This window comes from Camelina sativa, chromosome 6, assembly GCF_030686135.1.
Source record: "Camelina sativa cultivar CO46 ecotype springtype chromosome 6, ASM3068613v1".
Lineage (NCBI taxonomy): Eukaryota > Viridiplantae > Streptophyta > Magnoliopsida > Brassicales > Brassicaceae > Camelina > Camelina sativa.
The window spans coordinates 22,331,567-22,346,496 of NC_141885.1; the positions used below are offsets into that span (position 1 = coordinate 22,331,567).

The 14,930-nt window shown below is 38.1% G+C and overlaps 2 protein-coding genes and 1 pseudogene across 5 annotated transcripts; all 3 read right to left on the reverse strand.

Moving 5' to 3' along the window:
- Nucleotides 1–91: 91 nt before the first annotated feature.
- On the reverse strand, nucleotides 92–8,368 carry LOC104792263 (protein NAP1). Of its 3 annotated transcripts, none has more exons than XM_010518378.3 (23): nucleotides 8,084–8,368; nucleotides 7,483–7,914; nucleotides 7,316–7,390; nucleotides 6,908–6,988; nucleotides 6,617–6,697; nucleotides 6,415–6,497; nucleotides 6,235–6,319; nucleotides 5,960–6,085; nucleotides 5,716–5,823; nucleotides 5,459–5,503; nucleotides 5,234–5,376; nucleotides 4,933–5,065; nucleotides 4,474–4,584; nucleotides 4,291–4,369; nucleotides 4,019–4,212; nucleotides 3,650–3,795; nucleotides 3,470–3,551; nucleotides 3,276–3,386; nucleotides 2,753–2,878; nucleotides 2,524–2,663; nucleotides 2,329–2,425; nucleotides 876–2,092; nucleotides 92–789 (listed from the first exon to the last, which is right to left on the reverse strand). In XM_010518378.3, the coding sequence occupies exons 2-23, from the start codon at nucleotides 7,900–7,902 to the stop codon at nucleotides 264–266; spliced, it is 4,209 nt and encodes a 1,402-aa protein (XP_010516680.1). In that variant the 5' UTR covers nucleotides 7,903–7,914; nucleotides 8,084–8,368; the 3' UTR covers nucleotides 92–263. The 3 variants fall into 3 exon arrangements, with proteins under 3 accessions (XP_010516680.1, XP_087310585.1, XP_087310584.1); XM_087454459.1 differs by having other exon boundaries at nucleotides 6,415–6,517; nucleotides 8,084–8,347; XM_087454458.1 differs by having other exon boundaries at nucleotides 6,617–6,707; nucleotides 8,084–8,347.
- A 1,638-nt stretch (nucleotides 8,369–10,006) lies between these two features.
- LOC104792264 (glycine cleavage system H protein 2, mitochondrial) lies at nucleotides 10,007–11,770 on the reverse strand. Its single transcript, XM_010518379.3, has 3 exons — nucleotides 11,559–11,770; nucleotides 10,766–11,028; nucleotides 10,007–10,372 (listed from the first exon to the last, which is right to left on the reverse strand). Exons 1-3 carry the CDS (start codon nucleotides 11,635–11,637, stop codon nucleotides 10,244–10,246), a joined length of 471 nt encoding a protein of 156 aa, XP_010516681.1. The 5' UTR covers nucleotides 11,638–11,770; the 3' UTR covers nucleotides 10,007–10,243.
- A 151-nt stretch (nucleotides 11,771–11,921) lies between these two features.
- LOC104792265 (uncharacterized) lies at nucleotides 11,922–14,843 on the reverse strand (annotated as a pseudogene). The gene is made up of 8 exons (XR_015559774.1): nucleotides 14,703–14,843; nucleotides 14,221–14,408; nucleotides 13,910–14,142; nucleotides 13,503–13,752; nucleotides 13,207–13,355; nucleotides 12,916–13,121; nucleotides 12,707–12,830; nucleotides 11,922–12,596 (listed from the first exon to the last, which is right to left on the reverse strand). The product of XR_015559774.1 is annotated as an uncharacterized LOC104792265 (transcript).
- Nucleotides 14,844–14,930: the final 87 nt, after the last annotated feature.

The following is a 14,930-nucleotide window of genomic DNA, read 5'->3' on the forward strand; positions in this document are numbered from 1 at the left end:
TATCTAGATAATAAATAATGTTGTTAAGTGTTGATTTATTGCATGAAAATTGTTTAATTAACTTTTTACGTAGATAACGGAATTATGAAACTTAACAAGAAAAAAAGATATGCATAAGTTTTTAATGGGGCAACTGCAACATAATAAACAAGATAATCAGTGTGTTTGCGACTTGCGAGGGTATTTGTACAAATCTAATCATCTCTCTCTACATAACTGTTTTTCTTCTTCTCTGTAGTAGAATGTGGGAGTGTTGTTGTTACTTAGTTATGCTGTTTGTATGAGATGGGACCAGATCTTGAGACAGCAAACCTAGGAAGTGGACTAGGACCTGTGCTGTTTGATCCTGACCCTCCTTTATGGCTCGAGCTGTAATCCAGCGGTCCTGAACGACGGGAACTACCCCTTTGTTTGTTCTTGTTGTTCTCATTGTTTCTTGAGTTTCCAGTTTCCGGTTCCATGTAGTGTTCCTGACCGTAGAGTGAAGATGATGAGCCTTTGAAGTACCCTGAATCCGGGGCAGCTGCGGAGCTACTGCTACCGCTACCACTACCACGCTGGGGAGTCGTGGGGTTTTTCATGGAGGGAGAAGCATGGATGAGTGATACGGATGGAGAATGGTATGGAGATGCTGTTGCGAGCGGTGTGGATGGTGTGTTGGAGTAGTATTGCGTGTAGATTGACCTGAGGATTGTGTATGGGACATGTGATTCAAGGGAGCTTCTTGGGAGGTATGGTGAGATTTCGCAGAGTTGGTCTAGGAAGATAAGCTTAGCCACAAGATGAGATCTGAAGAACAAAAAAAGGTTGATATGATGATCATGTGGATAAAAAATGAGGGATGGAGTTTAAAAATAGTTCCAGGTTTCTCTTACCTGTTGGCTTCGCTCCATGAATCTAACACAATGGATGCAGCGAATTTCACAAAGAGTAACATTGCGGATTTAATGCTTGCTTCAGCGGTTACACGGGGTTGAAACTCTGAGTCCAGATTTTCACTAGAGTGATGACCATTTGAGAGGGACTGATGCTGCTGCAGGTATTCACGCTGTAACCTCACATACTCACTTCCTGCAATGACAGCGCTAATACACCGAGCCAAGCAATGGATGTTGTTGCTGAATCCACCAGTCTCGATGTTGAATCCAGTAGTGTTCCAGGCGTTTGAGGTCATAAAAGAGGCGAAAAAGTAAGGTAACAAACTCCAGGAGTTGTCATTTGCACCTCCCACCTCTTCGAGGATTAATCTAACCCATTCAGAGTCATGATCTCCAGCTACGCCAACGCCATTTGCCACACCTTTGATCCTTCTGATTTCTTTCTTTTCAGGTATTTCTTCAGGTATGTGTTCAACGATGCCAGAGATCATCGAGTGTATCAAGGATGCATTGTCTTCAAGAACAGCTCCAGAGGCTTCAGCGAGGAGCTCATCAAAAGCCAAAGCTTGACCAGCTTCAATACAAAATCCTATCACGGTATCCAAATCCACTATCTGCCTAACGGATGCGTCTCTCTCCACTCTGTCACCAGAATGCATACTTGCAGCAGCTGCCTCAATCAATTCCCGGTTTGACCTCAGAGATGTTTCTATGCAGTTTACTAGGGCAGCTGTATGTACTTTCATCATCCTATCCAGCCGGTCTACTCCATAGCCGCCGAAGATACGAACAAACGCCTGTAATTCCTTGACGTCGGTGACTGACTCTGCAAAATACCCTCCAACTGGTCTAGTGCTTTTGAAGTATTTGTGCCTCGGAGCAAAGAGGATTCCTGCACCAGACACATCCTTGATGATATTGTCCATGTACCAGTTGCACACAACTTCAACTGCAGATCCAGTGTTTTGCTGTGGTTCAGCAGGTTTTTCAAATGTGTGCAAAGACGAAACAGGCCCTGAAAAGGCTTCAGTGAGTAAAATTTCTCTGATGCCTTGGGTTAGGTCCATGCTAACGTGCTGCTCTGCCAAGTGAACTATGCTCATATGCCGCCTGATAAGAGATTCCAAAACAGAAGGCCGCTGAAGATCGTTATCGGTTTGCAGTGCAGTAAGAAATCTTCTCTTGAAGTTCCCAAGAATGCATTCTCTCATGTACTGCAAGTATTTAATCGGCGGGATAAAGTCAAAAAGCCTAAAAAAGCTTAACAAGACCAGACGATGAGAGAAATTTCATGGGATCTTTCCATAAGATATTCTTTTAATTCACGAGATATAAAAGAAACATGCAACCTTTCCATATCAGATTCGAGCAGATACTCTAAAAGAATACGTGGAAAGAATATGTGCTTCTACCAAGAGAAAATTCTTGAGTTGAAATCTAGTAGACTCACCTCTCTTAGCACAAATACGTGGTTTATAACACAAATAGGCTCCATGTCGTTCAGAATTGAACACAGATTAGTCAATCTTTGGATTGCAGCTTCCAACCTGCCATCACAAGGAGATACTTAAGATAACACAGTATCTAAGGAACACTGATTTCATGAATAGAAAAGAAAAACTTGAGGCCAGACTTGGGAACTCACATCTTAATAGACTTATTATTCTCAGGATAGCTCTCATGGCCGGGTAAAGTAAACCCGCCTACAACTCTGGGGGATTTCATTGAAGGAGCAGAAATTCTTGATGCATTATTCAGATAAGCTGCAGCTTGTTCTGGAAGAAGCTGTGAAAGGTCAACACATCAGTTGGAGGACAGTAGTTAAGTAGAATATTGCTTTTGTAATAACATGATTTTGGGGTAGGATATCTGACCTGAGATTCTAGAGCGCCAAACCCGCCTTCTGAATCAAGAATATTTATTAGGCCCTCCAGTCCCCCCATTATTGATTCAATAAGAGACTCTACATAAAGCACTGCATCTCTCCCGAATTTGGTAACCTGTGGAGAAAGACAAGAAGAGGGACCTTTCCGTTTAATAGATGGTATCACTGATATAGAAAAGTGAGACAAAACATATAGGCAATGAGAATTTGTGGTTCACCAAAACGAGAAACATTATATTGGTTTATTAGAAAACTTTTTAAAAAGATGGCATGCTAAGGGAAAATTTTTTAATCCAAAAGTAGCTTATGGAATCAATAACTTTATTTGTCATTGCACATATGCAACATGGTAACGGGGTCAATCCAATTTTACGATCACTTTAAATCATTTATTGTCATATTGAGAGTAATATGGTGCTCGCAGCGTGGTCTTAACACTACGAGAATCTCATGATCCAGACATGTACTATAGAAAAAATGCAAAATTCACTGAGACTGAATTATGGATTTACCTCCTCGGGAATTATTAGTGAAGCACATTCCGGAAAACTACTAGCCACACTGAGCCATGCACAACAATGCTGAGGACGTCCTTCTGGTCCAAACATTGTATTTCTGAAAACCTTTTACAACAATTAAATGTCAGATTATGCATAAGATAACATGTGGGGAAATAGTGGACAGTGAAAAACAACAGGAAGTATACAGTTGTGAGGTGTTGATGGTAGAAATATAATTTCTTCAGACTTCCATGCTTTGATAATTGAGACTCCAACTCATCAACACATCTGCATTAAAAAACATGGAATTCTGCAGTATATTAGTTTCACCGTTTCTCTAGATAGAAGTTAACCAAGTAATGGTAATATAAGGCCGGGAATAGTACCTGGACCAATTATATGCAGCATTTCCTTCCGATAGCAAGCCCTCCTTCCCTGTAGAGACAGTGGCTTTTTCCAGATGCCTGATGTTTATCGATGATCGAGAAGAAGTGACAATCATCAGAATGGACAACCAATCTTTCCGGAATTCCTGTACAACAAGAGGCGCTGAGCATTAGAAATAGATTAGATGACTAACAAAATAATTGTGTTGAGACCTGGCTACAATTAGGATTGGTGACAGGCCTAATGGGAAACATACGGAAACATGAGTGAATTTACTATCAGGTGTGTATTGACTATCTGTGAAAGAAAAATGTAAATGCATCATCTGACTTGAAAAAAACAAAGTGGATATAGTCCATCTTTCTTACAGATAGGTCACATGTGATTGCAGAAACATTTTCTCCCTGCGCTTTGGGTATGTTTTCGAGATGTTGCACAATACGCTGGAAAAGGCCTTTCAAGGTAGGATCAAGGTCCAGAGCCACAATTCCAGGAGTGCCCATCAGGTAACGAATCCTTCCAGCAGATGAAGAAAGGTATGATAGTGCATAACCTCGAGCAGCTGCAATCCAACACCAATGTTTCAAAATCCTGTACTTACAACCAATGCTCGAGGATGTGATATCTCAAAGTAACAAACCTGAGATGTACTTGCGCACTAAACAGCAGAGACGGTCCATTCCGTCGAGCAGGAAGCCAATGGTAGGATCATTTGGATCCTAAGAAATAAGGAAAAAATCAGCAATAGTTATCAAATTTTGAGTTCATAGAAAGTCAAAGTTACAATACTGAGAGGCTTTCAAAGTTCAAGCAATCAACTTACTATGTCAACTGGTATCACTCGAGCAGCCTTGGATCTTGAAGATGCAATGCCAGCATGTTGAAAATACCAGAGAACCTCAGATTGGGCCAAAGCCAATGCAGAGAATACCATCTAAGAAAAGAAAAGGAAATAAATCAATAACTGGGAAAGCTTAGGGAAGGGAATTATGAGTATAATACTGGATAGGAGGCTCCAATCTCTGCAGAACTTCAATGACACATATCATCTGACACAGATATTTAGCAAAACTTTTCATTTGACAATTTTCATAAGTCTAAGTCATTCTTCCATGAAAGCATTGTCTGTTTTCTCTGAAATAGACCAATAGCACCGGCCCACGATCATGTATTAAATTTACAGCCCCTTGTTCCTAATGCAAGCATGCTATTGCAAGCTTTTGATTAATCACTGACAGACGATAAACCTTAAACCCTATTATGAAACAGACTAAACCTATACCTGAATGTTTGGCGCCAGCAAACTTGGTTGATCAGTGAAAAATAAAACCATCCGACCAATTTCCTGCTTCAGCAATATTCTTCTTTCTCGGTGTATGGTATCACATAACTGCAGCGCTTGCTCATGCACCTCACTGGAAACAGCGACCAAACAAAAGTAAGTAAATTTATAAATTCAAGAGCTATAATCTCTGCAAAATCACAAACTTAGAGGAAAACAACAATTTTCCAGTATCATATGAGGATTACAAGTCAGATGCGGCTCATAAAGCCATAAGTATAGAACTAAAATAATGTGGTACCTGATCATTTTCTCAACTTGCTTTGCTACACTATATTCTAGATCAGCTTCCTTTTGTTTAGTCCGACCAGATTTTGCCATCTTCTTTGATTCTAACACACGGGGTAAAACATACAACTGATAGTCTTCGTGCAACAAAATGTACTGCATGGTCAGGTTAATAGAGTCAGCTGATGCAAAAAAAATCCAATATAAAAATCTTTGTTGCAGACCATTTAAAACTCACCTCATCCCGAAATAAAGTCACGACTAAGTTTTCCTTTAGCACAACCTGAAACGCAACAGGACAGTAAAACATTTATTAGAGAAGCACGAATTAAAAGCAATCTTGATTTGCTTTGTACATCAAAAATTTAGGTCCATTACTACTAATCTTAATTTAAATAAACGGTACAAAAAGCACAATACATTTAAGAATTATTGGAGGACATACTTCTTTATTAAGATCTCAATCGAAAACAAAAGGAAAAAACAGATTTATACCAGGGCGATATCAATGCTAGTAACACGAAGAAGCTCGTCTGGGCAAACGAGATATCCAAGAAGCACCCATTCTCGGTACGACGTAACATTTGCAAGATCTTGCGCTCTCTGTAGGAAGCAAGAGTGTAATATCCATTATTAGCACTATACTAAATAAAAGAAAAAATTGTAAGGGATATACTATAGCATTCTACTAATTCGGAGCACCATAAGTTTTGGCTGATAATTATCAAGCCGAGTTTACCATGGGATGAGCAGAATTTGTAAGTATATCTGGGAATCTAGGATGATATGGGCTTAAGAATCCCTCATTTCTCAACTTCCTTGTATCTGCTGATAGAAAAATACTAGGTCCTACAGCCTCCAGGACCTAAGAAAAATGAGTAACATTGTTACTACTGCTATATCAGTATTAGCTCATAGTATACCTTGGATATAACAAGTGCAGCCCCAACTCTTATAATCCAGCGAAACCCTAATAAACATAACAACCAAATCAAACTAAGTTGAAATATTAACCTCTCCAATCCTTGGGCTGACAAAATTCAAATCTTCTTGTAAGCCTTTCAATGGGGGGTCATAAGAGTCTATAAATTGCACCAAGCTGGATGCATGACGAAGAGTTTTAATTCATGGTTATTGGCCAATTGATTATATATAAATTAAAAATGACACAACAAGGGAAAAAGGAATCCGTACCGGTGATAAAAGTCACAGTCTCGATCATTTCTTGATAGCGCATGCAGAAGGTTGTACACTTGCAGCAACATTTTCCTAGGAATCTACTTTGACAGAATAAACACTATTACAGATTGATAATAAAATAAGTGAATGTTTCATCTGACAAGTGTTATCAATCCAAATAAACAGAGAAGTTAGAAAAAGAATAAGCTCAGCATACCTTCTCTGCGAAAAGGTTGACTCGGACAAATGCACAAAAGAGATCCATGAACGCATGCAGTATAAGTGAGTTCTGATGAGGCTGGAAAAAACTGAACTAAGTTATGAGCTAATCATGAATACTCAACAATTTTATCCTCATCCTCACAGAAAAATTTTTGACAAGTAAAAAAATAACTTAATGTACCAAAAGATTTCATGACCTCCACCTAAGGTACAAGTTCAAAGGAAAGCTCAAAGTTTCAACGAAGAGCAAGTAAATACTATCCGCAGATGAGGGGCACTGACTCACCAGCAAAGTAATTACAGTGCTGCTTAGGTCCAATATAAGCCGTAGGGCCTGTTCTCGAAATGCCATCAAGTCGAGCAGCAGCTGATTCAAGAAAAGGAAAATGCATGACGAGAGGAATACGAAGGCATCCCCTACTGAATTCTAAACACGAACTAAAAAAAGAAGGCTAACAAATAACCACTCTTTTACAATTTTAAAGTAAAACCATGTACTAAGTATATTTTATATGTGTACCCACATATACAAGACTGATTCGTGGTGAGACAGAACATAATGAACAAAGAAAACTTATAGAAGATTGACTATAGCATGTAGGACTTTGGAGATGCTTCACTATTCTCGAGCAACAAGTTTCAGAACAACAGAACATAAATCCAAAAACATATTACATAGATAGTTTCTTGTTACCTGTATCCATGGCTCTAAGCTCTGTAAGTGAAGTTCAGCACCATCATGCAAGCTATCCAGTGAAAACTTGTCAATCTGCATACATATTGCATTAAAGAGAAAATTTAGCATATAACAAAGCGCACACTAAGCCTAATAACAAAAAAAAAAAACAACTCCTTACTTACACGTTCGAGTTGCAATTTGCTGAAATGCTCAGGGAACTTTTTAGAGAGCAAAGTGCAAATCCGCGGATGGTTAGGGAACACACCCGCTTTCCAAAACGCTTCAGAGAAAACATGACCAACAGAATCAGGGTACTCCAAGATTTGATTGAGTCTATACATTTTAGCCATGAGACCTTCAGCAACCTCAATCATTTGAACAACCCACTGTATGTTCAAAGCCTTAGTGGAACTACCAGAAGAACTCTGAACATGTCCATCAGAAGAACTCAACTGCTTAGAGCTCCTAGATGACACTGATGAAGCCATTTCAGGTCCCAAGTACTCAGTCCATCTGGAAGGACCTTCCCATTCCCTCGATCTCACAGAGGTCGGAGACATTGATTCATCTTGAGAAGGATAATACTGACGGGACTTCGCCATTAATTGAGAATTCTATTTTTCAGAAACACATTACACAATTCAGCTCTTGCAAATAAAACCCAGTAATTCTCAACAAAGAACCAAGTCAGAGAGAGTAAATGCGGGGAAATTAAAGTAGAGATGAGTGAGGAACTGATAAAACCCCAGGTGAAGCAAGAGCCATGTGAAGATATTGAATTACCTGAGGAAGCTCCAAAGGAGCAAGTCAATTAGGAGAAAGACTGGGGAGTAAGATCGCAGCTTCGGCTGGGGAGTTCAGATCTGAATTTTCTGTTAATCAACTCCGGAGACGATGACGACGAAGAAGAGAGAGAGAGAGAGAGAGAGAGAGAGAGAGAGAGAGAGAGAGAGAGAGAGAGAGAGAGAGAGAGAGCGTCGTCGGGGGCTCAAATCGGAGAGTGAGCCGAGAAATAAGAGAGTTGCTAAATTCGTTCGTTTGGGTCTCTCTCTCATTTAAGACAAAATTAGTCAGTACATTTTCTAATCTCAATTTCCAGATTTACCCTTTTAATATTTTTTACTTTTTTTTTTTTTTTTTTAATTCGCTCAAGCACATTAAAAATTTTGAAAATTGAGTTGTTAGTTGTCCATTTGAATTTGAAAAAAATGCAAGAAAAAAAACAAATTTGTTTCTAGACCAAATAAAATAAATTTACTCAAACTTATGTATCAATTTATATACCATTAATTCAATGGATTAACTTATAAATTTTGGATTGTGGATATCAAAATTACATCTTATATATATTGTTATAATTTAGTGTACCAGTCCAGTCATCATATCCCCTCAACTATTGTGAGTTTAGCATAACAAAAACAATGTGCTTTTTGGTCATAAACATTCTCAAAAGGTAAATTGAAATTTACGAAATCTATTTATATAATTAAAAATATTTTTAGATATAAAACAGTATAGTATGATGTATTCTATAGTACTATTTATAGTATTTTAATAAAAGGAAAAAAAAAAAAAAAAAAAAAAGAACAAAGGCTCTTCTAGTTGGGGTGGTTGAAATATAAGTTTCCAAAGCTTTGACAAAATAAGGAGAAGTCCCTTAACCGGTAATTATAATATTCTCAAGAAATTAACAAAAATATCAAATATTGATGACTAGTTGTTACTATCATTACTTCAACATATATCACTATATCAGCTAATAAGCTTTTAGGTGTAATAATTGTCAATAATTCTAGAATTACTGTAATAAACTTTATATAATTCAGTTAATAATTAGTGTTTCTGACGTTTCTGATTATGTCATCAGTCGCTGTTCAAATACCGATCCGATTCTTACCCAAACCCAAATTAAGGATAAATATTTTGCATATTAGTGGCGAACATGACACATTAAAAAAAAGCAGAAAAAAGAAAGTAAATACATAATGTAATAAGTAGGGTTGACAAACGCAGGAATCTTGTATTACAAGGTGCTGCATCTTGTAAACTTAGTTGGACAATTGTGGCTAACAAGCTTGTATTCCACAATAAGCAACAATGATTCCCAAATCTTTTTCCCACTGTGCACATATCATTGCATTTGCAGATTTTTTTTTGTTTCTTTTCTTTTCACATTTCCCTTTTGAGGTCTTTTAAGGAACAAAAACCGGTTTCACACGATTGCTACAATATCTGCATATATTCTTTCTTTGTATGAATCTTCCCATTAGATCCTTCTTGGTTTTTTAATCTTAATCTCACCAATTGTTTCACAGTCATGATTTATCTCAAGGGTCTACCACTAGTGTGAACCGTGCTGATCTACATTCTTTTTCTCAACATAGTATCTTATACAACAGGACCATGATTGGTATAACACAATCCGGATCGGATCAGATTACCTACAAAAAAAATTAACTGGATGCATCCAATTGAGAAATGAAACGCAAAGAGAAAGAGAGAAAACTTTGCTGATGATGCATAACTCAAATTTTTTGTTTGATAACCTTGGCCATTCGATAGAAGCCTCCATCTTATTAGAGTAGGTTGGCAACTATTGATTTTAATCATTACTCAAATCAAAAGCTTCCAGTTCGGAGCTAGAAATTGATTCGAGAATTGGTTCTATCACTTAAGATCCCAAAGAATGGAAAAAGAAAAACTCAATTTGTTAAGTAAAGGGGCATAGCATAACTCCATGAAATATCAAATCAATGTAAACGCCAAAGCTCTTTATTCTCTACCATTGTTCAAACAATTTAACTAAAAAAAGCAAAACATAAAAAGAGAACGAGAGACTGGAATCTTCAGAATTTTCTTGATTCATCCATCGACAAAAATCTGAGAAACAACAATCTGCGTTGCAGTGAAAGCTTCGAGAATAATCTGGAAAAGATAAATATCTCAGTGCTTGGCATCTTCTTCTTCGCAGAACTTAGAGTAGTTGTCTGAATCCATCAGCTTCTCTGCCTCACCTGCATCACTCAGCTCCACCTTTACGATCCATCCTTGGTCATATGGGCTCGAGTTCACCTGTAAATTATAACAAAAGAATATCAGTTCAAGAGTCAAGAACACAAAACCTCCAAGTTTAACATAAGAGTATCAGCTCGAGACAACAGAATCAAGAACCTCCAAGTTTGAGATATTTTACATCATATCGATTAATCAAATCTAAGAATCCATGAATCAAGCAAGATTCTCAAAGTTAGAATTTAACTTTCCAAGAATCGTATAGAAAGCAGGGAATGTATGTCACCCATTTGTTAGCCACTTGCATCAAATGAAAAACAAGTAACCAAACAAAGAGACCCGCAAAACCAAGATTTCAAATTTGACCAACACAGTTATTGTTCAAAGCGGTTCAACAAAGATTATCTGTCTAACACAGTGAATCAATGGTACAACTGTGAAATGAGGACTCACCAATCCAGGGGACTCAGTCAGCTCCTTATTGACTTCAACCACCGTACCCGAGACTGGAGAATTGATATCGCTAGTTGCTTTCACACTTTCCACCGCTCCAAAACTCTTCCCTTGTGACACTGTAAGTCCCACATCAGGTAACTCCACATAGACCACATCTCCTAAATGGTCCTGCGCGTGATCCGTTATACCAAAGGTTGCTTTAGTCCCCTCTATCTTCACCCATTCATGTGAATCAGCATATTTCAGATCCTTCAAAACCGCTATAACACAAAAAAAAAAACAGTAAAGTTAAATGGCTAAAAAAATATACAACATTCCAAAAAAGAGAATCGAAAAACAAAGTTTTGAGAATAGTTCTTATTTCTCTATGAACAAGTTTCAGAAAGAAAAAAACACCACATAACCATTCGGTTATCAGGCAGATTTAAAAATCACACCCAAAACAACATCAATTATATAATACAAATAACATAGAACATATCATCACTCACTGCCTCCAAGCTTCTGAATATTTCTAAGAAGATCATTACAATTAACAGAGCCTCGAGGGAATCAAATGCTATTTGCTGGGATTTGATACGAACAATAGGAGAAGCGATTAGGACACGATCAATCCAACGACAACATGAATTTACAAACACAATAATCCACTATTAGTCCGATCAGACATCAACAACAACCAAACGTCGACAAATTCAAACAGAACAATCAACAGATCAAACAAGGACAGAACAATCAGAAAGAGAAACCAAAAAGAGATTAACGAAAGAGAAAGGAGATTGAGATTCACCGGAAGCAAACCCTCGTTGAGCAACGGAGATCCTTAGATGAGAAGCAACCCTAGACGCCCACAATAATCTCAAAGCCATCTTTTTTTCGTTGAGATCTCGCGCAGATATTCACAACAACAGAGAGAGAGAGACAGAGAGTGCACTCACCGAACGGCTTATTATTATATTCTGAATCTTACGACAAAAAGGGTTTGGTGGGTTTGCTTTTTTTTTTTTCTGCTTATAAAAAATAAATCACTTTCAGAATCATTAGCTCGTGGACCAATTTCGCATCAATCGCCCCACTAAAGCAACATTGTGGGTAATGACATAAAACCACATTATAGATTTATAACCCTTTTTCGATATATACAAAGATTCTGTTGATAAAAATCCAAACTTTACTATTAAGGTATATCTAAAAATGCTATCTTTGTTTTTTCAGTTTACAGTTAAAGATTTAGCCATTAGCTTTGGGACAAGAGAACTCACATTCACACTTTTATGCATTGTTCTAAGCACTGAAGTAACTTGTTCCACTTGATCCTCACTAGAACAAGACGAAAGAAGAACCTTAGCTGTTCCTCCATCTGGTGCACAACCCGAATCAATCATCTCCTCAAAGACCTCCAGACATTTCACATACAGTTTCTTCCTCGAGTAAGCTCCGATCCTCGAGGTCCATGTCACAACGTCTGGTCTGTAATTCTTCTCCTTGAGCTCGCTAAAAAGCTCTTCGACTCTCTCCAAGAACCCGGCTTTACCGTAGATATTGATCAAAATGTTGTATGTGCTTATATCCGCAGTGCAAGGACCATTCTCCATCTCGGCTAGAATCTTTTCCATCTTGGTGAACTGCCCCAACCGGCCGTATAAGTTGAGCATGCTGTTTAGGACAAATGTGTCCGGTTCTACTCCGTTTTCACTCATCTCTTTCACAATGGCTTCACATTTTGTTACGTCTCTTGCTCTAGAGTAAGCTGATAGAAGCAGCATGTGAGACTTCATTGTGGGTGCTATGCCTAGCCTCTTCATTGCTTCAAACACAGCTTCTGCATCTGCGTTTCACATATATCTTGAGACTTAATAAAGAGATTCAGGTTTGGTTTGTTCGGCTATGGATAAAATGAAACTGGAATGGGTACCCCTGGCTAAAGAAGCTTCTTACCTGAATGAAGTCCTGCTCTGCCATAGGCATCGACCATATATTGTAGGAAGCTCTGTCTGGTTCACATCCCATATGTTGCATTAGAGAGAAAATCTCAGCAGCACCATAAGGATAACCTGCACGACTGTCTCCGGATTTTGAGGACGTTACATTTAAGCTTGATTGAGTTCTGGCATCAGTCCTTTTATGGGAGAGTTTTAGGTAATCACCTATATGCCTCCATGAGAGCGTTATAGACATAGACATCAGGTTTTAGCCCATCTTCTTGAAGCTGTTCAAATATTTCTTCGGCTTTCTCGCAAAGACCTTCTCTAGCAAATGCATTTAATAGGGCTGTGTATGTGACGATGTTTGGTTTACATTGGTGACTTCTCATTTCACAAAACAAATTCCAGGACATGAATGATTTACTTGCCTGCAAGAAAAACCAATGGCATAAATATCCAAACTCTCAAAAGTCAAACCTCAGTTTATTCATATCAATCGAACTTGGAGTAGACCTTTCCGTATAAATTTATCATCAGGTTGTAAGTTTCAGTGGTTGGTTTGCATGGATCACGCTTCATCCTTTGGAAAAGATCGACTGCTTCTTCGGTGTTTCCTCTCCTCTTCATTAACCCCTCAATATATGCATTGTATACGGTAGTACCTGTACGAATACAATGTTACATTGAAAACAAGAATATCTAGCTATATCTGGAGTCTCTCAAAAACAAGAAGATAAGTATAACTGCGAATTATGAGCCAACGTTTAGTCACCAATGCATATAAAAGCTTAGGAGATGCAGAAACATACTTGGAGAAACATGATGATTTTGCATCTCAATTAAAACAGCTTCAGCTTTCTCTGTGAGCCCGGCCATACAGTATGCCTTTACAAGAAGTGCGTATGTGTCTTCAGTAGGCACACAGCGGGATTCAAGAAGTTGTACATAGAGTGATTCCGCCTCCTTGTACCGAAACTTCTGTCCATACGCATCTATAAGCAAATTGACGCAGATCACATCAGGCTGAAAGGAGCTCCTCCTTAAAATCCACTCACACACCTAAGGCAAGATTGAAGATTGTAGCTTCAGCCAGTTAAGAACTTTTCAGTAAACATAGCACTGTAACAATGATAAGTCCTCATGCTAGTCTAGTATACTAATACACTTATATGAAAGATGAAGACAAAACTGAAACTTTTGCAAGAAAGCTAATTACCAGGATTATGGAATCCCATTTTTTGTTCAAACGTAGTTGCACAGAAACATTGATTAAATCATCCCATGAGGCATGTGTAGAAGGAAGAGTTCCAAGGACATCAGCTACTTTTTCAGGATCAGTTTCTTTCTGAATGAAGCTCAGAATCTTCTGAGCAATGGGACTGAGAACAGGAAAAATCCCATCAACAAACCCGGATCCATATTTCCATCCTCGCCCTCTCAAAGAGCCACCTAGTATATCAAAACCAAAAAGTTCATCTCCAAATCTTGAAATAGATAATTAAGAAAGTTTCCTGATTTGAGGCTTACATCGTTTCCTGGAGAGTTTCTTCCTACTAAATCTTTTTAATTTCCCACGTTCATCTATGACAAAACCCTCTTGCTTACAGCTTTTAACAGTCCCACCAGTGAAATTTGTGACACGAAAACCCAAATATCTCTGGAAGCCACTGCTGGGATCGATGAATAAGCAATTCAAAGCGTTTCCAGCTACCAACCTGTCAGTCAAAAACCCAATTCCCTGTAAAGATTACTCAGAACCAAAATAACAAGCAATCAATTCTCAAAATGTTTAACAAGAAAGAAACCATAACAACATTCAGCAGAGATGAACTAAAAGTAACACAGTACAAAAGAGGCAACGACGGTTAATGTCCAAAACATTAGACTTTATGAACATTCTCCGCTTACTAACAAAATCTCCATCACAAAGCGAAGTTCGTAAGAGTTGAATAAAAATTCAGCAGATGGGTATTCTGAATTATAGTCAGAAATCAGAGTGGGTTCTTTACATGACCATAGAGATGTAGTCTGTACGGATATAACCAAACTCTTCTTCTCCTGCCTAGTTGAGATAATAAATTGTGTAATGGAGGATGGATAACAAAAGTCGCAAGGAGAGTATCCGTTAAGTAGAGGCTCAGGCCTCAGGCTTCATTTGTCTTCTTGCTTCTTTTTTTTGTTTTTTTTGTTTCTGGGAAAACTCAACGGTGAGCCATTAAATAGTGATTGCGGTTCGT